Source organism: Vanessa cardui, chromosome 7 (genome assembly GCF_905220365.1).
Source record: "Vanessa cardui chromosome 7, ilVanCard2.1, whole genome shotgun sequence".
In the NCBI taxonomy this organism is placed as follows: Eukaryota; Metazoa; Arthropoda; class Insecta; order Lepidoptera; family Nymphalidae; genus Vanessa; species Vanessa cardui.
Window position 1 is genome coordinate 12,803,159 of NC_061129.1, and position 27,985 is coordinate 12,831,143.

Genomic DNA, 27,985 nt, shown 5'->3' on the forward strand with positions numbered 1-27,985 from the left:
AGAACAACTTTGGACTAATATACTTAATGTATAAGTTCAATGTACGTTACTTATAATTAACATAGTTGGAAATTAATATTTCAACATATATAGATTATGTACTTCAGAATTTTATTTGTCAAGGTATAGTAGGAATTTTAGTTAATAGTTATTCATTATTTAGGGATGTTCTGGTTTCTATGATACGGGCGTCAGTTCAATGAGCTCAAGATTTCAAAGATTGTTGTATTTACTGCATTACTAAGTACATACCTACTTACTTCATTCAACTCATTAATATTAGCAAATCAGCAAATATTTGGCAAAGAAGTCTTTATATCTGTATAAAATATTGAATAAGATTTTATAATAATGTACAGTCAGAGTAAGAAAACTTTCGTAAGTTTTCAAATTCATTCCTTTGTCAAGTCTAAAACTCTTAGTAACTTTTGAATCTAAACATCTAATCATTGCGACGCAATACATATGTCATTCTCGATCGGTAAAGCAGATTATCGCTCATACTGAGCACATGAAAATAGATCTTAAGGTGACGAACCGTTTCTTACCCCGACTGTACCATTTTTATGCCTGCCATTTATAATCGAACTAATACATAATAAAACTTTTGTTTCTTTTTCATAAAATTATTAGAGGATGGGTAAAAGGCTACCAGATGGTAAGTGATTATCAATGATCATAGACATTGACGTGTAACGAAACCAACCTTTCTTCTTTCCTTTTTTGGCTTACTCGTGGTCGTGTAAAATGGGACCACATCCAAACTAAAGTATTGCATGGCTGTAAAGTATATAATGCGTAACCTACCCAGACGGGCTTTTTTATGTTATAGCTGGCAAACGAGCAGGAGGCTCACCTGATGGCCACCGCCTATATACAGATGAGTCGCCGGCTTTTATGAGACGAGTACGCCCTGTTCTTGAAGGTTCCGAAGTCGTATCGGTTCGGCAAAATCTGGTTCCACAGAGTGGTTAGGCGAAGTAGAAAATGTCTTAATACTCGCGCGCTGTTGTGGATTTTCGGATATCTAGGTGGACGAGCCTTACCAAAATTAGTACTTTGCGTGGCTAAATTTTTTTAATAAAATATTATATTTTATATATTAATCATAATGATATGGTCCTGACTGATTTCGATCACGGCAACTAGATAGGACATTCGGGCCCAAGCCGGCTTTACGTGCTTTCCGAGGCACGGGCGTGTACACACTTCGAACTTTCAGATGCCGGCTGTCACTGAATCAAAATCAAAATAAACTTTATTCGAGTGGGCTTTTACAAACACTTTTGAATCGTCAATTAACAATTAAGTGAAACTACCACCGGTGCGGAAAGTAGATTCTACCGAGAAGAACCGGCAAGGAACTCAGTAGTTACTCTTTTTCAACCGACTTCCAAAAGGAGGAGGTTATCAATTCGTCTGTATTTTTTTTTTTATTTTTTTTTTATGTTTGTTACCTGATTACTTTTTACTGGGTGGACCGATTTTGATAATTTTTTTTTTGTTTGAAAGGTAGTGCTTCCCGTGGGGTCCCATTTTTTTTATTTTTTTTTCCGATGATGGTATCCATGTGAAAACGACATAAGTCTTAAATTTGCATTATGTATATGCGCGACAAATAGGTGAATAACTGAAAATCACGTTAACCAATTTTGATAATTCTTTTTTTATTATAAAATATATACTTCAAGGGTAATTTGGTGAAAGTTTGGTAAGGTTCTGAGCACAGGATCCATGACAAAGTAACGGAACGGAAGGGAACGGAACAATTCTGAGGAGCACGTTAGCGATACTCGGTCGAATCTTTTATTTATAGGTTATTTGGATATTTGAGTCACCTTCCGTAATATGGTTATGTTAATGTAATTATCATAGTCGAATATTATAATCAACTAGCTACCCACCCCGGCTTCGCACGGGTGCAATACTGATACTAAATATACTACAGAATTTGTTTATATACGACATCACATCGCAAACTTCTAAAATTATCAGTGTTTCTTTACTATATTGTTCATGTATTATATATATTACACAAACCTTCCCCTTGAATCACACTATCTTTTAAAAAAAACCGCATCAAAATCCGTTGCGTAGATTTAAAGATATAGGGACAGAGAAAGCGACTTTGTTTTATACTATGTAGTGATGGAACTCCTATACGGCTCGCAGTTAGGGTGCGATATGGGGCAGAATTTCTTACTATCTTTAATCAAATTTTGTGTATGTGATGTGATGTCATATGATGACGAAATATAGTTGGTCTTTTTCAAAGTTTTTTTGCTGAGTTCGATTACAGCTCTTTCGAGGGATCCTTGTAGTTTACGCCGCGTGACGTATTAAATCCGCATTTTCGAAAGTCTATTTTTGTTTTATTCGCAAGTTTCCTTTGAAATTGTCCTCGAAGTAGTTTCTGACTCATATAAACGGAACGCTTAATTTATCCATATTAAAAAAAAATAGTTAGTCAACATCAGCTTCACTTAAAATAAAAAAATAAATAAAATTTTAACAAAAAGAAAAACCGACTTCAAACAAAACACTATTTTAAAACAAATGAATATGCACGAAAAAGTAAAAAAAATAATTGCGTATTCAACATATTTTTTAGAGTCTTCCTAAGTTAAATGAAATGAAAAATATTAGACTACTTAAAAGTCGATTAACGATTATATCATGTAGTTATAATTATTGTTATATTTGGAGTCGGTGTCAGCCAATAAAACCCTACAGTATATCTATCAAAAAACAATACGAGAATACTTTAACAAATATGTTTTTTACAAATTATCTTCTGAATATTTATTCATCGAGATAGATGTAGGCACCAAAATAGCCCTTGGAGTGGTCTATTGTCCCCCCAATATCAATTATTTTTCTTCTCTTGAGTCCCTCTTCGAGAATCTGATGCCTAAGTACACTAATCTTATTGTAATGGGGGATATCAACACTTGTCTGATCAAGAGTAATTATCGGTCGTCAAAGCTCAGATTTATACTAGACTCCTTTAACCTCCAGGTTTTACCGCTCGCTGCAACACACCACCCAATTGACGGACCCGATAGTCTCTTAGACTTAATTATAACGTCCAAAGGTGACTTGGTCTCTAAATTTGGTCAGTTTTCAGCGCCTGAATTCTCCCACCACGATCTAATATTCGCTTCCTTTAAATTCAGACCACCTAAGCCCAAACCCAAGATGCTGCTGCTGCGAAGCTATATATATCTAGATCTCGACAGGCTATTGGACGATGCCACTCTTATTCCTTGGACGCAGATAGAGGTGTTGTCGTCAATTGACGAGAAGTTGCATTTTCTGTGCTCTAAATTGATTGAATTATTCGACCGACACTCGCCTCTACGCCTTGTTAAAATAAAAAATTTTTCAAACCTTTGGTTTAATGACGATTTAAGAAAAGCGAGAGCCAAGAGGGATAAAGCCTTCCGTAAGTATAAGAGGGACCGTTGCGCTCTCAACTGGTCAGCTTATAAAGCTGCAAGGAATCGCTGCAATCAGTTGTGTAGGAAGCTCAAACGCCGATATATCTTTGACAAAATACGTGAATCTTCTCCCGAGGAAGCTTTAAAATTTTTAAATACCCTCGGTATTGGCAAGTCTCAAGCTTTCCCTGATCAATCTCAATTCGATTTAAACAATCTCAATCTTCACTTCTCTTCACCTCCAGTCCTCGACTTGCAAACTAAACTTTCAACGCTTTCTGAAATACATGGCTTGCCTAGAATCACTTCCCCACCTTTCAGCTTTTCTCCTATAACGGAGAATGATGTTAAGAAAACCATTCTTTCGATCAAATCTAAGGCGGTTGGTTGCGATGGAGTAAGTCGAATTATGATTACCCTCATCCTTAATTTTCTAATTCCCTCCATAACTCATATCGTCAACTTCTCCTTTACCACGAGTACATTTCCTGAGATGTGGCGCAAGGCTTTTGTTCTCCCACTCCCTAAAATATCAAATCCTTCGCTGCCTTCTCATTTTCGTCCTATAACAATTCTCCCCTTTTTATCCAAAATCCTGGAGTCCATTGCACACCAACAAATCTCTTGCTACCTTCATAAATGCGACTTATTCAATCCACTCCAATCGGGCTTTCGCCCAGGTCACAGCACAACAACAGCATTGTTAAAGGTCACGGACGATATTCGTATCGCCATGGAAAACCAGCAACTCACAGTGCTCGTGCTAATTGACTTTAGCAATGCTTTCAATGCAGTAGACCATGACCTCCTTCTTGCATTTCTTTCCCATGCTAACTTGTCAGACTCTACCGTTGAATGGTTTTCTTCTTATCTTCGAGGGCGCCGGCAATCCACACGCATTGGTCAGCTACAATCTGATTGGTGCGAAGTGAGTGCCGGCGTTCCTCAAGGCGGCATATTATCTCCTCTGTTATTTTCTGTTTTTATAAACGCCATCACTAAAATTTTAACTTCGCACTACCACCTGTATGCCGATGACTTGCAGCTCTACGAACACTCTACTGTCAATGATCTTGCCGCGGCCATTAACTCCCTAAATGACAATCTCCACCGCATTTCTCTTTGGTCCGCTAAATATGGTATCACTGTCAATCCATCCAAGTGTCAAGCCATCATTATAGGCAGCGGGAGACAGTTAGCTAAATTAGATGTTCTGACTCTGCCCAACCTACGATATAATAATATACCAATAGAGTTCAGCAGCAGTGTTAAAGACCTCGGCATTATCATTGACAGTAAACTCAGTTGGGGGGAACATGTTAAAGAAGTTTCTCGTAGGTTTTACGCCACTATGCATTCCATGATGCGTTTAAAAAACTTTTTGCCTATGGAAACTAAAATCCAGCTTGTTACTACCCTCTTGGTCCCAATTCTTGATTACGGTGACTCCTGTTATCTAGATCTGTCGGAAGAACACCTACATAAACTTAATCGTCTCCTTAACTCTGGCATTCGGTTTATCTTTAGCTTACACAAATTCGACCACGTTTCTCGTTTTAGGAAACAGTTACACTGGCTTCCTATACGAGAACGTAGATATACTCGGCTTCTATGTCTTCTCTACTCTATTCTTACTGACCCTAATGCTCCCACTTACTTATCCTCTAAATTTTCTCTTCTTTCCTCTACTCATAATAAGCCCCTACGATCCTCTCAATTTCTTACCCTTTTCATACCTTCCCATAAATCTGGCTTTGTTTCCAACTCTTTCTCTCTAGTTGCAGCCCGGCTTTGGAACACTTTGCCTGATTATATTCGTAGAGCTCCATCGCGCGATTCCTTCAAGCGCCAAGTAAAACAATTTTATCTGTCGTCTGTCAACACTGTGTGATGTATTTTCATCAATATTTTTATCATAATTGGATTCATATATATATATGTATATATATATATATATATTTATGTATATATGTTAAATAATTATGTACTTATATATTATGTATCTGTTTGTGTATATTTATGTATATTATGTGTATGTATATTTATGTATAACATCGCAATGTATTGTATTATTAATATATATATTTATTATTATTACAAGCATCTATTGCTATGTATATATTTTAAAATTTTCTTTTACTTCTGTGCACACCCTACTGACTACTCTCCTACAATATTCTGGGTTGGCTGGCAGAAAATGCTGTTATAGCGTTAAGTCCGCCCTTTGTACTTGTTTTTGTGCAATAAAGAATAATAAAAAAAAAAAAAAAAAAAAAAATTACCTTTTACACAATAATATACTGGATCAATCAAGGGGCTCGTATCGCTTCTTTCTTTTGATTGTTGGGGCAAGGGCACCGTGGCTGACACCGGCTCCAAATATACCAATAACTATAACTACATGATATAATCGTTAATCGACTTTTAAGTAGTCTAATATTTTTCATTTCATTTAACTTAGGAAGACTCTAAAAAATATGTTGAATACGCAATTATTTTTTTTACTTTTTCGTGCATATTCATTTGTTTTAAAATAGTGTTTTGTTTGAAGTCGGTTTTTCTTTTTGTTAAAATTTTATTTATTAACATTTAAAAAAAATATACAATTTATTAATATAAGAATTAACAACATTAAATGCTTAAATATATATATACAAATATGAACTAAAACTAGTTACTGTATAAATCTTGACCGCGTGGAATAGTGGCAAGAATGCTAGCAGCATTTCCCCGTTGAATCGCAATTCCGATCCTCTGGGCAAAAAAATACAATATTTAAAAAATACAATCATATAAGCTAAATACAATTATATATGTATGTAATGTATCCTGCCTGTAAGTCAACAGGTATTAATTTGAAGCTTTTTTTATCATCTACAAAATCTTGTATCGAATAATATGCCTTTTGTACCAATGTATTTTTTATTAAAGATTTGAATGTACGAAACGGTAAAGTTATTAGTTATTTCATCGATCGGACCTGGTTTGGTATCCAGGACCTTGTATTCTACGGCCAACTACTAAATAAGGCACAGTATACAATAGACGACTTGTGTATTGTATAATTTGTTATACAATATATATTCCAACGGAAGCGAACTTACATATATATGTATGTATGAATATATTTATTTGTTTATAGGCATTTATTTCCGCAACAGATCACTACTACAAAGTATGTTATTATAATCGTAAACTGCTTGTAATCGCAGCCAGTCGGCCTTGCGCCGGTTCTCCTAAACTCGGTTTTCTTCGTCATGATTATTCATAGAATTTATTATTTTTATTAACTCAAATCTAGGTTCTTAATGTTTGCGAATTGTTAATTTTGTATGCATATATTATAACACCGAATTTAATGTACTTACTACTAGCAACTTTGTATTTAACAACTTAACTCTTGTTTTTGTTTTAATAATTGAATGTGAATGTCAAAAATATTTACAAAAAAATATATTTTTGGCATAACAAATTGAAAAAATGCCGTATTAGGAAGTTAACGAACTGTCAATAAACCTCAATAGCTCAATCGCTCAGGGTCGCGCTCGCGATGTGAAAGTCGCAGGTTCGATCCAGATTCCTTAACAAAACCTTTAACGTTTAATTGGATACGTAAATTAGAACAATAATGGCTTTGGTTTCAAAAAAAAGGTCAGTACAATGACATGCGTAAACAAAAAATCGATCTTATTAATAAACCAGTTAAGGAAAGAACATACAAAACCGGATCTTGATATTTGTAAACAAAAAAATGTCCTTATTCAATATAAAGTATCGTCCCATATACGTACGAAATAAGCTTTCACAGTCAGGAAGCTTCGGAATTTAATAACTTACCCAGCATTTTTCGTATGTATGTTTGAAACTACGAATAATAATAATTAATAAATAGACAATATCACATACATTACTCTCATCCCAACGTAAGTTAAAGCAATTGTGTTATGGAAAATGAAAATTAACAAACACCCAGAGCCAACAACATAGACAACTAATGAACTTGTTCTACATTGACGCGGCCGGGAATCGAACCCAGGGAACTTAGAGTGGCGTACTCATTTATTATGACTACACGGTCATTATTGGTACAGCAACATAAGATTTTATATATGTAGCAAGTAGTAGTAAAAAAGTAAAGTAACAGCCTGTAACTTTCCCACTGCTGGTATAAGGCCTCCTCTTCCATTAAGGAGAGAGTTTGGAACATATTCCACCACGCTGTTCCAAGTCACGTTGGTGGAATGCACATGTGGCAGAATTTCGATGCACACGCCGAGCACGAGATGAATTATAAACACAAATTAAGCACATATATATAGTGGTGCTTGCCTGGGTTTGAACCCGCAATCATCGGTTAAGATGCACGCGTTCTAACCACTGGTCCATCTCAGCAAGTAGTGTTAATACTTATTTCGTAAATAAATTTATTGTACAAAGATTTGAATTACAATGTAATTTAATACCAAAATGTTAAAAGCCCACGTGTTTTAAACTATATGCCTTCCTCGCCATCTGTTGTTGAATATTAGAATATTACACGCAAATGCTACCTGCCGGACATATAGAGTATGAAGATTGTAAGGCAAAAACTTTTATATATCCAAAGTATTTTATATTATAGATAGCGAGCAAAGTATTTTGTTAAAAAAAGTATATAAAAATATATTAAGCCTTTAGCACTCGGGATGAAGCGCTCATAATGTTGCTCATTAAAAAAAATAGAATTGGATCATTAGTTCCACAGGTTATAGGATATATAGAAGATATTCAAACCAATTTCCATTGGTCAAATAAAATAATATCAAACTATCATAAGACAAAACCCATAAACATAATTTGACAGCGAACAAAAGGGATATTATTGGTCAAAAGCTTCATTAATTTATGATATTCATTGTGGATTTACGAGAAAACGTCGTTTCAAACTTTTACAAAACTGTTCTCGAACTTTTGAATTAAAATTAAATTGAATATAAGTAGTTAAGTGTAATAGCGTTGTATTGTAAATTAAATATATATTAATCATAAATTCTTCGTAGTGCACAATTAAAGGTTTCGTGCCACTATCGACATTCCTGCTCATACTGAGTCCAGTGGAATAAGTCGTGATGATAGTAAGGATAGTACCTGATAGACTGGCATCGGTTCCCTGGGAGCGCTAACTTATTTGGGCTTTCACAAGCGTTAAACGCTGGGTCCTTCTCATATCCGAGAAACAATGTTTAGATCCGGCACCGTTGCAACAAACGATCCAAATATTCGTGTCATTTTCCAAATTATTTTGTCCCTTGGCTGTTGAAACACTTGTACCATGGAGTATATAGCAAAAAGGTCCAATAAATGTATAACCTTATTGCCTCCAATGGTGAGAGGAGGGCTGGTTCCTTTTTTTTTATCGAGGAAAAATGCTGCTAACATTCGTGCCATCATTACATGCGGTCAAGATTAATGCAGAAACTATTTTAAATTCATAGTTGTATATGTTTAAGGACTTAACTTTAGTAATTATTACGAAAATATCATATATCTAATATTATCTAAAGTATTTTAGTAAAATACTAAATTGCATGAAATATGTAAATCTAAGATTTGTTTATATATTATTTTGATTTGAAAAGCCTAGAAATATTTACATATAGTAAGTATCCTATCACACGCCAAGATAAAGTTACTTTTGTATTAATATAAAATAAAAAGTAAAATATATTGAATACACTCGGTATTAATACTAGGAATACTGAGTCACTGTATAAATAAATCATAGGACTAATCAATCTTATGTACAAGCTTTTAAACTATGTAACGGCTATTAAGTAAAGAAATTTCTAGCTACTTTATTGGAAATTAGAAAGTAGGACGGAGATCGTGGGCAACAATACTAAATAATTAGACTATAAATTAATTTGGAATATTATAAATCATCCTATAATATATGTATTTTTATATATTCGTATTATATAATAGAAAATCAAACAAATTGTAACTATTAAATATTTATAATTAATTTATTTTTTAAAAATTAATAATTAACGTTTTTTTAATTCAATTTGGTCTTCATCAAAATATAATGTTTAATATATATTTTTTTAATATTATGAATATGTTTAATTGTGTGATTGATACAAACGTCAATTAAAAAACAACTTAAAAGTTATACTAGGTAGACTACATTTTAGTCCTATAACTTAACAACAAAAATAAGTACTACAAGTAGAACTTATAAGTTATTCGATTGACGAAATATATTTTTGTAGATATAACATCAGACATACCGTATCATGTCTGTGTGCTTACAAACCTCTCGTACGTGATATGGAAACAAATACGAAAGCTAAAAACGAAAATGTTATATTTTTCAACCGACTTCCAAAAGGAGGAGGTTATCAATTCGTCTGTATTTTTTTTTTTTTTTTTTTTTTTTTTTTTATGTTTGTTACCTCATAACTTTTTACTGGGTGGACCGATTTTGATAATTTTTTTTTTGTTTGAAAGGTAGTGCTTCCCGTGGGGTCCCATTTTTTTTATTTTTTTTTCCGATGATGGTATCCATGTGAAAACGACATAAGTCTTAAATTTGCATTATGTATATGCGCGACAAATAGGTGAATAACTGAAAATCACGTTAACCAATTTTGATAATTCTTTTTTTATTATAAAATATATACTTCAAGGGTAATTTGGTGAAAGTTTGGTAAGGTTCTGAGTACAGGATCCATGACAAAGTAACGGAACGGAAGGGAACGGAACAATTCTGAGGAGCACGTTAGCGATACTCGGTCGAATCTTTTATTTATAGGTTATTTGGATATTTGAGTCACCTTCCGTAATGTGGTTATGTTTATGTAATTATCATAGTCGAATATTATAATCAACTAGCTACCCACCCCGGCTTCGCACGGGTGCAATACTGATACTAAATATACTACAGAATTTGTTTATATACGACATCACATTGCAAACTTCTAAAATTGTCAGTGTTTCTTTACTATATTGTTCATGTATTATATACACAAACCTTCCCCTTGAATCACACTATCTTTTAAAAAAAACCGCATCAAAATCCGTTGCGTAGATTTAAAGATATAGGGACAGAGAAAGCGACTTTGTTTTATACTATGTAGTGATGGAACTCCTATACGGCTCGCAGTTAGGGTGCGATATGGGGCAGAATTTCTTACTATCTTTAATCAAATTTTGTGTATGTGATGTGATGTCATATGATGACGAAATATAGTTGGTCTTTTTCAAAGTTTTTTTGCTGAGTTCGATTACAGCTCTTTCGAGGGATCCTTGTAGTTCACGCCGCGTGACGTGTTAAATCCGCATTTTCGAAAGTCTATTTTTGCTTTATTCGCAAGTTTCCTTTGAAATTGTCCTCGAAGTAGTTTCTGACTCATATAAACGGAACGCTTAATTTATCCATATTAAAAAAAATTAGTTAGTCAACATCAGCTTCACTTAAAATCAAAAAATAAATAAAATTTTAACAAAAAGAAAAACCGACTTCAAACAAAACACTATTTTAAAACAAATGAATATGCACGAAAAAGTAAAAAAAATAATTGCGTATTCAACATATTTTTTAGAGTCTTCCTAAGTTAAATGAAATGAAATATATTAGACTACTTAAAAGTCGATTAACGATTATATCATGTAGTTATAGTTATTGGTATATTTGGAGTCGGTGTCAGCCAATAAAACCCTACAGTATATCTATCAAAAAACAATACGAGAATACTTTAACAAATATGTTTTTTACAAATTACCTTTTACACAATAATATACTGGATCAATCAAGGGGCTCGTATCGCTTCTTTCTTTTGATTGTTGGGGCAAGGGCACCGTGGCTGACACCGACTCCAAATATACCAATAACTATAACTACATGATATAATCGTTAATCGACTTTTAAGTAGTCTAATATTTTTCATTTCATTTAACTTAGGAAGACTCTAAAAAATATGTTGAATACGCAATTATTTTTTTTACTTTTTCGTGCATATTCATTTGTTTTAAAATAGTGTTTTGTTTGAAGTCGGTTTTTCTTTTTGTTAAAATTTTATTTATTATCAGACAACGCCATATCCAGCCTCCGAGTTTGGCAGACAATGGTATCTTGATCTGCTTATCATAAAATTACACAAAAATGGACGACATTAAACTCTTACATTAAACATGAATTATTTTCGCAAAAAACAATCTAGACGTGACAAGGTGAAATAAATATATAAAAAACGAAAGCTGGTGACATTTTGATTGCAAAAATATAAAAAAAAAAAACATACAATTAAATTTCGAACGATTCACTATTTTATTTTTAATTTAATTTAAAAATGTAACTACATACAACATACTACTAAGATTTAATATAAGTTGTCTGATACAGTTTACGAGACACGAGGCATAAAAGTATGACGAAGACGAATGACGTTAATAAAATAATAATGACACGAGTCATTTCTTTATGCTTTCCATAATACGGCCTTGCGTTTCCGGATCCATCGAATACATTAGTATTTTTAAATATCAAGTATAAGTGTCCATGCGCAAACGACACGCCCTCGTATGTGCGATCCATATATAAGCTCCTAGTCGGATAGCTCAGTACTCATTCCACGAGATTCACTTGTCTAAGAAGCAATGGCAGCTAAGGTGCGTATTCCCAATATCATTATCGTGTATTGCTTAAAATTTTCTTTGAATACATTTCTTTGATCATCTATATTTGTTTCAATTGTGATCTATTTACATTAAATATTCAATTACGTTTTTCATTTAATATTGCGTGCTAGTGTCAACTTTTGTTATAATTACATAGTTTAAATTAACAGCTAATTAAATATTATGTTGAGATCAATTTAAAGTCATTAAAACGTGTAACATATTTTTAACAATAAAATAATATAAGACATTTTTTGCAGTTGGTTGTAGTACTCGCCCTGGTGGCCGTGGCCCGCTGCTCAGTGGTGCCAGTAGCGCGAGCAGACGCCGACTACACGAGCTTTGCTTACGACGTGGCCGACCCCTACACCGGCGACTTCAAGAGCCAGGTCGAGACCCGCGTCGGCGGCAACGTCCAAGGACAGTACTCGCTCCTCGAGTCCGACGGCACCAAGCGTACTGTAGACTACACCGCCGATGACGTGAACGGTTTCAACGCTGTCGTACGCAAGGACCCCGCTGTTGTTGCCACACCCGTGGTTGCTGCTGCTCCCGCTGTAGCCGCTGTTGCTCCAGCTGTTGTTGCTGCACGCACCATCGCCACACCTGCCGTTGTCTCCGCCGCTCCTGCTGTTGTTGCGTCTCGCACGTACGCCGCTCCTGCTGTCTACGCTGCCGCTGCCCCAGCGGTTGTAGCTTCTCGTACATACACCCCAGCAGTGTACGCTGCCTCAGCTCCCACAGTCGTGGCTGCCCGTACTTACGCTGGTCCCTCAGTGTACGCCGCCTCAGCGCCCGCTGTAGTGTCTACCCACACTTACTCCTCTCCCACCGTGTACGCCGCCTCTGCTCCTCTTGTAGCCACCCGTACTTACTCCTCGCCCGCTGTCTATGCTGCTTCCGCTCCCGCTCTTATCGGCGCTCGCACTTACGCCTCTCCCTACTACGCGGCTCCCTACTACGCGAGCTATGGCGTACACTCCACCCCCATCAACTACTGGTAAACAACGACAAAGCCTTCATAAGGTGACTTAGTTATAAACTTCGAAACTGCCTTGTAAATAATATTATTTTTTTACGTATGTGTATGTATTAAATTAAACGACCTCTTTATATACACCTACATCGTTTTATTTAGCTCAAACATAAACGAATACCCGTTCAACTTAAACATATATATAACATAATCAATTTAGTAGGAAGTTTCAAACTGTCGTATAATATGACATGGGTTTTTCAATCCGACATTATTCGTTACATCCTTTGATTAACCGAACACAAATATATACATACAAAGTCATTGCGAATTCATAAACGTACGCACATTTTAATACCTCAATAGAATCATAACTAAGTACGGCATAAAAAATTTGGACACAAGACTAAGTCTAGAATTTAAACAATACGAATAATTTTAAATATTTATCATCACATATTTGGAACTTGAATATATTTTTTAATGATAAACTTAAACATGAAAGTAGAAAGACCGGTCTATTAATTATACATATTTTCGACTAATCATAATAGTTATTGGACGATTTAACACTTATTGTTTCTTTATAAATAAAAATAATATTTTCCAGTACGTATATAAACTATTCATTTCATTGTCATGAATTTTTCTTCTAATTACGTACAAGACTCACATTCTATTCTAGGAAGTGGGCTCGAGTAGGCAGTTTATTAAAAAAAATCATCATCAAATACTAATAAATCCATATAAATATTTAATCACATACATATGAAACTAGTTAAAAAATAAGCTTTTTAATTAGTATAAAACATAGCCAAATTCCAAATAGGTAAATAAAAAATAAAATATATTTATTTATATATAACTTAATTTGATTTCTAGATGTAGCTTAAGGCACTTGGCATTCATACCAAACAATTATTGTATAATTAAATAATTACCATGACATTTAATTTAAATAAACTTACTATGATATGCGTTTTACGTTGGACTTCAATATAATTAGTTAAAACCATATTTATTTATCTTGGCCAGCAATAAAATGTTAACAAAATGACCAGTCGTAATATTTTACAATTTGAATGCGATTAAATAATATAAATAAACAATTTATAATTTATTCATCGCCAAAATTGTACGTCTCTTTTATTAAGGCTAAATTTACGTTATATTGTATGGTTAGTATATTTAGTTATTGGCTCTGTGTGTGGTGCAAGAAAGCATAAAAGAAAGTTAATAAAGTTTATTAATTCTTAAGGTAAAATAAATTTATAATCGTTTTTGGACGTGTTGTTCACGTTTAAGGGTTGGTTTTCAGGTACTTTGTATAAAAAGTATTTCACTTCCTATGTATTATATTATATTTGTTTATGTTTACCCAATATTCAGGGGCCATCTGCACTTAAACCCCTTGCTACCTACACTGTATTCTTTAAATTGGATTATTTTCTTCTGTATAATCTATGTTATGTATGTGTGTAGCAAAATAAATGATTTAAATGGTTTAATAGCAGTATAAGTATGCTTCATAAAAAGTTTTCATACTTTCTCAAACCTACCAACCATTCGTAATATTCTGAAATATAAGATATATTTTTGTAAAGTTTTATCAAAATCAATTAGTAGGTTTTTGCTAAATAGTAACAAACATACAAATTTACGATTGCATATTATTTAAAAATACGTAAGGTTTTTTAAATATATTAAAAAAAAACATTGATATCTTAGTCTAAGACGAAACTGTTACGGAAACTTTATAATTGCAATCCTTACAATGATGTTGATATCCTTACAATTTCTAGTAGGTACAATCAATACTGTTATTATTTCAATCATAATTTGATAATGATAATGATTATAACTGTAGCACAGCCCATAACAACCAGCCGCTTTTGCAGTAGATACATGCCGTTGATAATATTGGTGGAAAGAACAATTATAAGGTCTAAGCTTTGTAACTACCTAAAGCATTTTAATTACATACACTTGATAGTAAATGGTCACTGCTGTACGTTAGTGCCGTATGAATATATTTTTTCTGACATCGTCAATCGCACAACTTAGGTAACAAAATACATCGTCAATGCGCCACCAGCTTCGGGAACAGAGATGTTACATCCCTTGTATCTGCAGTTACACTGTGAGCCAGATTAATTACAACCTCTTTCACCCTTCAAACCGGAACACAACAATACTAAGTATAGCTGCGTGGCGGTAAAATATTTGATGAGTAGGTGGTACCCAACCCAGACTGGTAAAAATCCGTACTACCAAGAAAAATACCTAAAATAAGATGAAATAATATGTCTAAAGTTCGTGGCAAGAATGATGTTTAACTGACTGTATGATTTGGAACTAAAAATAAATTACTTGGCCAATTTCATTATTGGTCAAATATTAACTTGTAAAATGACTTTAGATTAATTGCGTGTAAATAATTACATCCTATTGTTTATTTACCGAACGTATTCTCGCCGGTCCCGGTTCTAGTCGACACCAAACTTTTTGTTGATCTTGATCCTGTGATCTCGTATAACTTATATAAGTAAATTAACAAGTTGCTTTATTGCCTCCATCGGTGACAAAAGGGCTAACAACGCTTTGATTGTCCAAGCGAATAAACCACAAAATTATTAACTATTAGTACATATGACGCAAAATTGTTTACACCAGGGCTCCATAACTTTTAGTCTCTCTTTTTTTACTTTACTTTTGTGTTCTCCAGTTTCCCCTACTAAGTATAAAAAGAAATAAAATTATTACATATTGATGTAATATATCTAGTATTTATATTAACTTACCTTTATTTTTTAAATGATAGAAATGACGAAAGAAAGTTTCTTGACGGTTCTTATCAAAAGCATTTATATGATACATGACATAAAATATAATAAATCGTTATATTATTTTAAAAATGTAAGTACTTACTTGAATACATTTTTTTATAAATTGTACTCTTGAAATTGCATAAACCTATTTATAACTACGAGACAACCCGTTAAATTAAATGAAGCACGTGCAAATTTGTGGTATCTGTCGGAATTATATGAATTAATGATCCAAACTCATATAATTATTGTTCAGTACACACCAGGGCGACATAAGTTGTTACTGTATAGTTTTAGTCAATTTATTGTTGACTATCTTCCAACAGTGGCTACAGCCGCGTCTGGAGGTTGTCAGGTATTTATCTGCTGACTGCCTGTTGCCCCTTGAACAGTCTGAACTCTTTCCGATCGTGTCCAGTCGCATCATGTCGCTGGCTCATCAAATGAATATGGCATAAGATCAAGACAGTTGTATACTTTAATGTGTTCGGCGTAGTCAGCTGGTCTTCCGCTGTCATCATCAGAATAATCGTCATCAAATCCCCCAATAAAATGTATTCAAAATTTTATCACAATCGGTTGAGTATTTAAGGCGTAAAAGCGTAACATACAAACTATCTTTCACATTTATAATATTAGTTATAGTCAACACATTTTTTAATTATTTTTATATACACGCATCAATCACATGCTTAGACCTTTTAAATGACGACGTTAGATTTTTTGCGACTCGAATGGAGTCTAATAAATCTTCGCCAACTTTTGGTAGCGGATACTACTTCAACACACAATTAATAAGTGTACTATATATTTTTTATATCACCTTATATGCATTAATATACATATATATTATACAAATAGGTATGTTTTTTTTGTTCGCAAACTACAGATCAATTGATACAAAATTGCCCGAATATGGCAAATGAAGTTATACATTTTTGAATTACGTTAATCCTTTCCTCCTTTTTTATTTAATTACTACACTACATATTAAAAAGTAAAGTCCCCCGTCGCGTCTATCTGTCTGTACGTTCGTTATAAACTACAAAACTACTGAACGGATTTATATAAGAAAAGGTAATATAACAAAAAAACTAATCCCTTCCGTTGCGAAGCCGAATATATTAAATATTCGTATACGATAAAATATTGCGAAAACAATTCTTTAAAATATATTTTTTTATTTCTAATGTAGTCTAAATTCACTTAATATAAAATGTTAGTGTATGTACATCACGTCTGTACATTCTCGACGTTTGGGTCGGTTTTGATAAATACTCCGTCCCAATCTCCAGGAAAAAAAGTATTTATGTCCCCTCCTATTTTATATTTAGATCCTAATAATTTTAATTTTTTATTTTATTTTCCTTTTTTTAAAAAGAAAATATTTTTTTATTTAAATTTTTTTTTAATTCTTTTTTTTATTGTTTTTTAATATTAAATGTCAATTAACAACTAAGCGTACTTCAAAATACAATAAAAAATATTAGATTTTACTATTATGCTAATTAAAATTCGATTAAAAGCTATTACGATGTCGTTTACTAAAAATGGCCTGAGGTCGACGGAGATATATTTATTTCATTAACAGCCTTCGATTTCCGCAATAATCTAATAAACACAATACTCATTACCCTTGTTTAAAGATCAACCGGTACCCATTTAAACAAAACTAATATTCTATAAAATCATATAAAAGCAAGCTATTCTATGTTTTTTTCATCCACTTGAAAAGATTCATTGACTTAAAGAACAATGGCAAAGGTAAACTAATATATTTATATATTTTTGTATTATTTTTATTTTTATTTCTAATGATCTCAACAATTATATGATATTGATAAATAATAATTGTATTTTTTTTATTGCTTATTTTTAAATATGTATTTATATTATTTTATTTTATATCCATCCTTACATTTACCTCGGATATGTTTCTATTTTATAAAAAAATATTTAACCGTCAGGATGAATCAATTTCTAAGCTACTGATAAAAATGGAGCATTTATATTTAATTTTATATTTTTTTTCAGTTCATCGCAGTACTCCTCGCCCTGGTCGCTGTGGCTCACAGCTCAGTCGTACCAGTGGTCAAAGTGGACGAAGACTCTTCCAGCTTCGCGTACGATGTAGCTGATCCCAACACCGGTGACTACAAAAGCCAAGTCGAGACTCGTAGTGGAGGAGTTGTTAGAGGACAATACTCGCTGATCGACCCCGACGGCACCAAGCGCACCGTCGACTACACTGCTGACGATGTGAACGGTTTCAACGCAGTCGTCCGAAAAGACCCCGTCGTTACTTCCGTAGTCGCTGCTACTCCTGTTGTGCGCACTGTGGCCGCTCCAGCTGTTGTCTCCTCCGCTCCATCTGTTGTTGCTGCTCGCACTTATGCCGCACCTGCTTTGTACACCGCTTCATCTCCAGTCGTAGCGAGATCTTTTGTCGCCCCTGGAGTGTATGCGACTTCATCTCCAACGGTGTTCTCTGCTCGTACTTACGCTGCTCCCTCAGTCTACACGGCAGTCCCTTCAGCGTACACTCCTCAAGTGTATGCCCGTTATGCCTCACCATATTACCCAACTTATGGATACCCCACTACATCTTTCAACTACTTGTAAATATTATGTATGTGAAATACTATCACCCTCCGAAATATGTTTTTACTTAAATATTAAGAAAACATAAATAAATTAAGCTGTAAAGACAAACATTTTCTTTTATTTATTTAATGATGTACTGTCAGTCCTCTTTAAACGACGCAAAGATTATAATATAGTTTTAACAATAAACACAGTGTTTCAAGAGGAAGGCTTATGTATATAGTAAATGTATATTACAGTAGAGACGAGCTGAGAAGTTCAACTTTCTTTTCCTTTCTTTTCTTTTCGGTTCTTCAGTGTACTCGTAAAAGTTGTAAAAAGACCCGTTGCGACTCACCTTATCACTCAACTTACTACTTCCTATAAATGCTTGTATTATACTATGTCAACGATATGTTTGCAATGTATTTTTAATAAATCTGACTTTAAAAATATTTTGCGTAATCAATTTCTTACTATCTTCCTCACGTGATATAAGAAAAATAGAATTAAACAGAAGTTTATTTATTAATATTCAATTCTTATAAAACTTGGAATGAAAAACTTTTTTTTTAAATTAATAGGGTCAATTTCTTTAATAAAATTAGATGGATTATACAGCCTTGATTCGAAAGTTGCGTGAATTGAATAACTAATAAGCTTATTTTTTGGGAATAGTATTCTGGAGCTCTTTTAATTGAGTACAAAAGAAGAAATACTTTGTCAGAATTTTAACCACTTTGAATAATGAGACATTTTTCCTTAATTGTATATTGTATTCTATTCAATTTAAAATAGATTTAAACTACAAAGTTTATATTTCAACTCTAAATTCTACACAATTTCTATTTATAAACTAGCTGTGCCCGCGACCTTATATGTCTTTAAATATAACAAAAATATATATGTATGTAAGTTACTCCCTATTATATCAAACATCTGCCAGTGAAAGTCGGAGTCCCATCAAATTCGGTCCAGATATTCCAGAGATTAACCGAAAGAAACAGACAGACAGACAAAAATTTAAAAAAAAATGTTATTTTGGTATGTGTACCGTGTATAAATACATTTGCATTCAGTAAAAAAGGGGCTATTTCAATATTACAAACAGACACTCCAATTTTACTATATCTATAAATTGAGAAACTTAAAAAGTTTACAAGTATCATTACTAAGAAATCGTTTTATCGAGTAATTGTTTACGCATTAACTATTTAAAAAAAAAAGCATAGAAATTGTTATCTAGATGAACCATGTTTTAACTTCACTCTTTAGAAGAAATAATGTCTTATATACGAAGAGATTTGAAGCAATACAGCATTAATCCTTATCCAATGAAATACACTGTGCATTTAATATACATATGTTGGTCAATATGGCCCTTTGTAATAATATATTAGTTAAATGAGTATTTTCGAAGATAGGTTTAAAATGGAGGACTTAGGGACGCAACTGGGTGACGTAGCATTATCGTCGAATGACAAAAAAACTAAACGTTATAAGAAAATCTGTAGTATATTTAATATCAGCATTACATCCGTGGAAGGCCTGGGCGGAACGCTAGTTTATAATATGTATACGAAACAGAACAACAGAAATAAAAGACACAAATTTAAAACATAAAATATATTTGTCTTTCATTCATTTCATACATAATATGAAAAATAGTTATCTACAAATCAACGCAAAACAAAATCATGTAATCTTCTATGGGCATATTATAATTTTGCAATCGTCTAAATAAAGGAAATTGGATTCTACTTTTCATATAAAACGAACCTAAAAAGATGATAGGTACCATATTAAGCAGGTGGTGGAGCTCCACCTCACTTTGTTCAAGATAAGTTCAAACAGGTATAGTACGACACAACTTAGATATCGCATCGGCAAAATTCGTAAAACCGATCTCATCCGCATTAAGTACGCTATCCCAAATTATCAATATTTATTTCTCACGCAAATATGATCTTTGCACAAACGTAATAACTTGTAATATCATATGACCTAATATATTCATGCACTTGCTTTCTCTGACGCGTGAACCTATAGCGACGAATAGCGTCGAATGGCGTGATAGGGAGCTATTTCTATTGGTTGTGTAAATCGCCAGTAATCGGTTTTATTTTCATTCCATTGCATTTTCCGATGCTACATCTTATTTGTGTCTTACTATAAGTACCATGAATACGTCAAATATTGTACAGCCAACAGAAATACTTATAATTGTTGTAATTCGGTTTGTCGATGACAAAATGGTGATATAAGGAATTATTAGTATTTCTTACAGTACAAATGTGCACAGAACCAATTTCCATAGGTGGAAATTTGTTTAACACTATCTTTCGAGCTATGATGATGTGAGTGGTTACAAGACGTAAAGGGTCTAGCAGACAATTCCTTTTAGTAAATCTGCTAGACCCTTAAACAGATAATTTTGAGCTCAAAGTAGCGTAAGTACCAGGAGGAAGACAGTACTAATAGCTTTGATTAAGATTGGGAATTGCGATCCAATCGGTAAACGCTGCGAGCAATCTTGTCAACATTTCACTAGAACATGTTTAAATATATTTTGGATCAACTATACTTCATAAAATTAGGCTTTACAAGTTTGTTTGGATTATTATTTTTTATTTTACATTACATTTTTATTAACAGATTAATTATGAAATATATTAATTTTCCAAAACATTCTAGTCTCAATATTGTAATTGAACTCTTTCAGAACTTTACATAGAAATATCTACTCTGTTACTATAATTCATATTCATATAATAAAATTGGAGCGTCTGTTTGTAATATTAAAATAATCGATTTTTACTAAATGCCTATGTATACACATTACATATACAAAATATTTATTTTTCAATTTTGTAGTATCTGTATGTATGTCTTATTGTTTCGGCTAGTCTCCCGAACGGCTGAACCAATTTTCGGGTCTTTTACTGACAGAAGGGTGATGTAATAAGGAGTAAATTAGGCTACAGCAATACCCTTTTTTAAATTCAAACGCGCACAAAATTGTAGGCAACAGCTAATATATTTATATAATGTAACTATGTTCAGGCCCGCCTTAATCCGAATGCAATCGGTGCAAAAAATTCGAGGTGGCTCGCACTTAATGGTCAATCTTGGATATGGAAGTGGAACAATAAAATGTTTTTTTTTAAAACGGAGACATCGCTAGTACCAGTATCGCTTGAACGTTAGATGACTATATGCCTAAAGTATTATCTGTTAATATTTAATTTTTGGAATATCAGGAACATTTTAATTTGAAGAAAAATTGTCTATTTTATATAAGTTGTAATAAGTTATAAAGCATTTATTCATAAAGCACCCAACAAGTTCATTGACACGGTTGCCTTTAGTAATTTCAATTTCATGTGAATCATCTTTTATTTCACCTGGTACCTTACATAACTAATCTCTAGGTACTACTACCGGCGTCACACGGTTACAATAAGGTTCTTTATACAACTTTTTGATTGGTGAACCAAAAAACCAGAAAAAAATATCCGGCTAGGTAAGTTGAATTTTTCTTTTCCTTTAGCTTTTCTCTACTGTAATATACATGTATTTATACAAGTAAGTCTTGAACAGACCGAATTGCGAAGACACGACATATAGTGAATTTGTGTTTTAAAGGTGCAACATCATTATAAAAATAAAACCAAAATTTTGTGTTAACAAATTAATTTATTAATGTTTTCTTATGTTCAAGTAAAACATATGATTTCGGAGGGCGATAGCATTTCACGTATACAATATTTAAAAGTAGTTGAAAGAAGAAGTAGGGTATACATAAGTTGAGTAATATGGTGAGGAATACCGGGCATACACTTGAGGAGTGTACGCTGAAGGGACTGCCGTGTAGACCGAGGGAGCAGCGTAAGTACGAGCAGAGAACACAGTTGGAGAAGAAGTCGCATACACTCCAGGTGCGACAAAAGATCTCGCTACGACTGGAGATGAAGCGGTGTACAAGGCAGGTGCGGCATAAGTGCGAGCAGCAACAACAGAGGGAGCGGAGGAGACAACAGCTGGAGCGGCAACAGTGCGCACAACAGGAGTAGCAGCGACTACGGAAGTAACGACGGGGTCTTTTCGGACGACTGCGTTGAAACCGTTCACATCGTCAGCAGTGTAGTCGACGGTGCGCTTGGTGCCATCGGGGTCGATCAGCGAGTATTGTCCTCTAACAACTCCGCCGCTACGTGTCTCGACTTGGCTTTTGTAGTCACCGGTGTTGGGATCAGCTACATCGTACGCGAAGCTGGAAGAGTCTTCGTCCACTTTGACCACTGGTACGACTGAGCTGTGAGCCACAGCGACCAGGGCGAGGAGTAATGCGAAGAACTGCAAAAAGGCACAATATATTAACACCATTGAATATTAAAGGAAACTTATTAATTTTTCAACTTAGTTTACTTACTTTGGCCATTGTTGTCAAGACTAGATGATTATGTCAAATGAATATCGGACAAACTGCCCCTAAGCTTTTATATGATTCATGAATTATACATCTTGCTTTAATTAATAGTAGTTGATCTTTATATTACACATATTTTAAGATAATTGCGGAAATAATAACCGAATTGTTTATTCCAATCTTGAATTAAATGGTTCCCCTAATAAGACAATTCATAATGGTTTTTTTATTGCACTTATAGCAATATGAATGATCTTTAAAGTATAATATCCTTCGAATTTTAAATTAATCAATTTTAACTTTGTACTTTTGGTGACAGAATAATTCCCATGTATTAGATCACAACAACAACAACAACAACAACCTGTAAATTTCAACTAAAAAATTTTACAATTCTGGTTGGTGGAACACACATGTGTAAGAATTTTATAAGAATTTAGACTCATGCAGGATTCCTTACGATGTTTTCCTTCACCGCTGAGCACGAGATGAATTGTAATTACTAATTAAACACATGAATATTCAGCGTTGCTTGGTTAAGATGGACGCGTTCTAACCACTGGGCCATCTTAGCTCAATGTGTTAAATAATTTTATTAAATTTAAGTAAAGCGCCGATAGAACAATGGTTGACAGGCCTACTAACGGGTCAGACTAATCGACTACTTCTTCTTTAAAAGAAATCGTTGCTACTATTCTTTAAAAAAACTTACATTTTATAACTGCACATAACACTTCTCTTCACTTCACTTCTCGGGAGAGAAGGGCTTTGAGCTAAATTTATTGTATTTTTGGTGTGTTGGAAGCTTTTTACTTCGACATCGTGTTCGTCGCTATTAATTGGAAGACAGCGTTTTCATCTCAAGTCTAGAATTTTTATGCGTCTGCAACATTTACATTTTATTAATTTAAAATGCCCGGCAACTATAAAATATGTATACGATTATTTGTTTGTTAAAAGACATTCAGTCAACAAATCGACACGCTTTAGCTACGCAAATATTTTCTATTTACCTTTTTAAGAGACACGGCTAAACGATCTTTAAAGTACATATAAATCTATATAAGATATATTTTAATAATCCATTTTCTAATTCGCTTATTATAATCATTATATTCCGATTCTCATTCTTGGAGCTTAATAACAACAGATTTTGTATTACTAATTATCGCCACTATAAAAGTATATGAAGCACCAATTAAATAAGATAACACATTATTTTATTACATCAGCCGCTAATTTCCTTAAACTAATGACATAATATAGTCATATTTTAATAGAATATGTTAAATATCAACCAGTACCCATTAAAAATACGCCCTCGAATTTGCGAATAGTATATAAGCAGCTCTTTTTAAAAGACGATATCATTTGAAGACTCAAACGACAATTAGCAACAATGGTCAAGGTAAAGTAAAAATAATCCTATAAAATTTCAAAGTATCTTAAAATATTTGAAGAAAAATTTAAATTATTTAAAAGATATTTGTGAAAATCGAGATTATTTTTTCAAATACAACTGATTTATATAATTATTATTTTTCTGATAAAAAAAAAAATATTTTTGATAGCATAATCTTATATATGGATCTTATATAGGATTTCCTTGCTATTGAGAATTTTTAGTTAATATAGTCCCAAATAAAAATAGTTGTAGTAATATTAATAATCATGTCGATTTAAAATGTTATAAAATATCCACAATCTGATATCCCTGTATGTAAAATTAAATTAGCTCATTCAATATTTATGTTTAATTGAAAAAACAAGAGGGTTATTCTAATCTCTCTAAGTCTGGAGTAAAATATATACTTAATTAAATTGTTATCATTATTGATTACTTTCGTTTCAGTTCATCGTAGTTCTCGCCACTCTAGTCGCTGTAGCCAGCAGCTCAGTGTTACCAGTGGTCAAAGTAGACGGTGACTCATCCAGCTTCTCTTATGACGTAGCCGACCCGAACACAGGAGACTACAAGAGCCAAGTGGAAACTCGCGTTGGAGGCCTTGTCAAGGGTCAATACTCACTGGTGGATCCCGATGGCACCAAGCGTACTGTTGATTACACCGCTGATGACGTGAATGGATTCAACGCGGTTGTGCGTAAAGACCCCCTCGTCGCTACATCCGTTGTTGCTACCGCTCCTGTTGTATCACAAACTGTTGCTGCCCCAGCTGTTGTTGCCTCAAGTCCCGCTGTTGTTGATGCACGCACAGTTTACGCGGCCTCTTCGCCTGTGGTAGCCAGCCATACTTTTAATGCACCTGCGTTCTACACAACCTCTCCAGTATACAGTCGTGCTTACACCCCTACAGTGTACACATCTGTGCCTTCAGTATACGCCCCAGGTTTATACGCCCGTTACTCTACTCCGTACTACTCAAGCTACGTCCCCACTGCTACAGTCTGGTAAAATATAATTGTCTCCGTCTAAAATTTATAAAGCAATTGATATATTCATGTATATAAACAATGAGTTAAAAAATAAAAACAAACAAAAATAATATATATTTCATTTCCCTTGTTTAAATTAAACACTTACCAATATAATAAAGTAGAAAATTTATTGGTTCAATCGTGAAATCTCATGAGCAATTACGTTTAAACGCTTGATTAAATAGATAGCTCATTGCTATCGATATGCAAAACAATAAAATAAATTAATATTTAATTTACACAAACAAAATTGAAAGTTAATCGAATTATTAATATATTTTTATACGAAAGCTCTATGACTTTTTCGGAATCTACAGAAAAGTGCCGATAAGAAACTTAAAAATTACCAATACCATCTAAATATTCTTGTTTTGTGTAATAAGCGTTTTATACGTTTATTAACGCATAGTTCAAAATATATCTATTTTAATAATTACATAAAAAATTGAGGTCTTATGAATTTACCTTTGCTCTTGATTTTAATATAAGGATTGACCTATTAAAATGTATTACATTTGTGACGTCATCATGTTATTGTAAATTTATAGTAATCTTACTTAGCAAAATCGTCTCAAGGGAAGTCTCGAGTTCCTAAATTTCGAAGGCTTGAAAGCACAATCTGTTGAACGAATGAAAAACTATTCTTACGTCACAGGAGTGATAAGATGTGACATAAATTTAGCGGTCTAAAATTAAATAAAAGAACTTTAATTTTTTTCAATTACAAAAACCCGTACCTGAAACGAAACTAGAAAATATAGTCATTGATTAAGATACACAATGATTAGTAAAATCTTCTTGTTTAATTGCAGTTCGTGACGAAAAAATCAACAATCTTCTTGATATAGACCTTTAACGGTACCGTCTAAGACTGGTATTACATATTTTAATAATCAATTTATAAAACTTTAATAAAAACAAATGGCGCTACATTATTTATTATTTAAAAAAAGAACTCTATTAATGCCACAAGTTGATATATATGTTAGTCCATATAATAATATTGAGCGATATGATAATGAAGTATTTGATAATATTTTCATTCCAGCACGCCTTGCATATTAATTAATGTACCAAAATTGCCCTCTGTCATTACTTTAATATTAATGTAATTTTTTCTGAATCAAACACATTGCCGAACTAAGTAATTAAATGAATTAACATGTCCTGTTGAAAATTATTTATAGCTAGATTTGCCCGCGACGTCGTTCGCGTTTGTAGTTAACAAAAACGTTCTTGCCTAAGTTACTTTAGTTAGTTATTATAAATGCTTTCTGTCGGTGAAAGTCAAGTCAAAATCGGTACAGCTCTTCCAGTGACTGGCCGGAACAAACAGGTAGACAGACATAAATTTTGTTATATGTACCGTGTATAAATAAAGACGCTCCAATTTTATTATATGTATATGTCGGAGATGTCAATAATACGGAAGCTGATTTGACGAATCGTTATATAGATTATTCTAAAAGCAAATTTAAATTATAATAGCAAAAATTACTTTAAATCCTTACATCTAGCACATATTAAAAAGAAAACAAAACAAAATAATTATAATTTTCATCGTATATTTATTGTTTTAAATACATAATATTTACAGAAACAGTAATCGTCGTAATAACAGGATCCTTAGAATTAGAAGTAGTGAAGAGCAGAGTAAGAAAGGGGAGAGACGATCGAGTGTCCAGCGGAGTAAACAGTGGGGGCGGCGACCACACCGTGCACACCAGCGGAGTAGACAGCAGGAGACGCGTAAGCGCGGGCAGCGTACAGGGCAGGGGCGGCGAAAGAGCGAGCGGCAACAACAGCAGGAGCAACTGCAGCTACAGCGGGAGCAGCAGCAACCACGGGTGTGGCAACAACAGCGGGATCTTTGCGTACGACGGCGTTGAAACCGTTCACGTCATCAGCGGCGTAGTCTACAGTACGCTTGGTGCCGTCGGACTCGAGGAGCGAGTACTGTCCTTGGACGTTGCCGCCGACGCGGGTCTCGACCTGGCTCTTGAAGTCGCCGGTGTAGGGATCGGCCACGTCGTAAGCAAAGCTCGTGTAGTCGGCGTCTGCTCGCGCTACTGGCACCACTGAGCAGCGGGCCACGGCCACCAGGGCGAGTACTACAACCAACTGCAAAGATATGACAAAAATATATCACAGAATGTTGTATTTAATTATAAAATAATTTGGCGGATTTGAAATTTTGTTGCCCGATATGAGTGTTCGCCACCAATAAAAAATATCACTGTCAGAAATATTAACTATTCCTTGCATCACTAATGCGCCACTTAAGCAACTAATATGTTATGTTACACCAGCTCACTCACCATTCAAACCGGAATACAACAAAAATTTTGTTTGGCAGTAGAATGAGTTGAATGAGTGGCACAAACCCAGGTGGGCTTGCAGTACAACCCACTCCTGGGATTATACAAAACCCTACCACCAAACATAGTATGATATAGTTCTATTTCAAGTGCATTGTTAATATTGCATAATTTATTTATCTAAATTTAAAAAGTGAATGCCAGTACACACCTTAGCTGCCATTGCTTGTCTTGAGATTATCCGTTCGAAGAATGATGATTATTTCTCACGCTGCTGGCTTTTATAGTGCTCTATATGAGAGTAAATTAGTTCC

At 33.7% G+C, this 27,985-nt stretch overlaps 4 protein-coding genes across 4 annotated transcripts; 3 read left to right on the forward strand and 1 right to left on the reverse strand.

Moving 5' to 3' along the window:
- The first annotated feature begins 12,007 nt into the window (after positions 1–12,007).
- Positions 12,008–13,220, forward strand: LOC124530998 (cuticle protein 19.8-like). Its single transcript, XM_047105386.1, has 2 exons — positions 12,008–12,092; positions 12,362–13,220. Exons 1-2 carry the CDS (start codon positions 12,081–12,083, stop codon positions 13,103–13,105), a joined length of 756 nt encoding a protein of 251 aa, XP_046961342.1. The 5' UTR covers positions 12,008–12,080; the 3' UTR covers positions 13,106–13,220.
- A 4,415-nt stretch (positions 13,221–17,635) lies between these two features.
- LOC124531000 (larval cuticle protein A2B-like) lies at positions 17,636–18,602 on the forward strand. Its single transcript, XM_047105388.1, has 2 exons — positions 17,636–17,669; positions 17,940–18,602. Exons 1-2 carry the CDS (start codon positions 17,661–17,663, stop codon positions 18,525–18,527), a joined length of 597 nt encoding a protein of 198 aa, XP_046961344.1. The 5' UTR covers positions 17,636–17,660; the 3' UTR covers positions 18,528–18,602.
- Positions 18,603–22,213: 3,611 nt separating this feature from the next.
- LOC124530974 (cuticle protein 19.8-like) lies at positions 22,214–27,974 on the reverse strand. The gene is made up of 4 exons (XM_047105347.1): positions 27,883–27,974; positions 26,989–27,474; positions 22,921–22,944; positions 22,214–22,844 (listed from the first exon to the last, which is right to left on the reverse strand). Exons 1-4 carry the CDS (start codon positions 27,892–27,894, stop codon positions 22,257–22,259), a joined length of 1,110 nt encoding a protein of 369 aa, XP_046961303.1. The 5' UTR covers positions 27,895–27,974; the 3' UTR covers positions 22,214–22,256.
- On the forward strand, positions 24,296–25,400 carry LOC124531419 (cuticle protein-like). Its single transcript, XM_047106004.1, has 2 exons — positions 24,296–24,325; positions 24,770–25,400. Exons 1-2 carry the CDS (start codon positions 24,317–24,319, stop codon positions 25,328–25,330), a joined length of 570 nt encoding a protein of 189 aa, XP_046961960.1. The 5' UTR covers positions 24,296–24,316; the 3' UTR covers positions 25,331–25,400.
- Positions 27,975–27,985: the final 11 nt, after the last annotated feature.

What these genes read in the sequence shown, in the direction of transcription:
- LOC124530974 (XM_047105347.1), bottom strand. An exon ending in ACTCTGCTCTTCACTACTTC is followed by an intron (nt 22,945 to 26,988) that starts TAATTCTAAGGA and finishes TGACATAATCAT; the next exon opens with CTAGTCTTGACAACAATGGC. An exon ending in TCTTGACAACAATGGCCAAA is followed by an intron (nt 22,845 to 22,920) that starts GTAAGTAAACTA and finishes GCCTTTTTGCAG; the next exon opens with TTCTTCGCATTACTCCTCGC.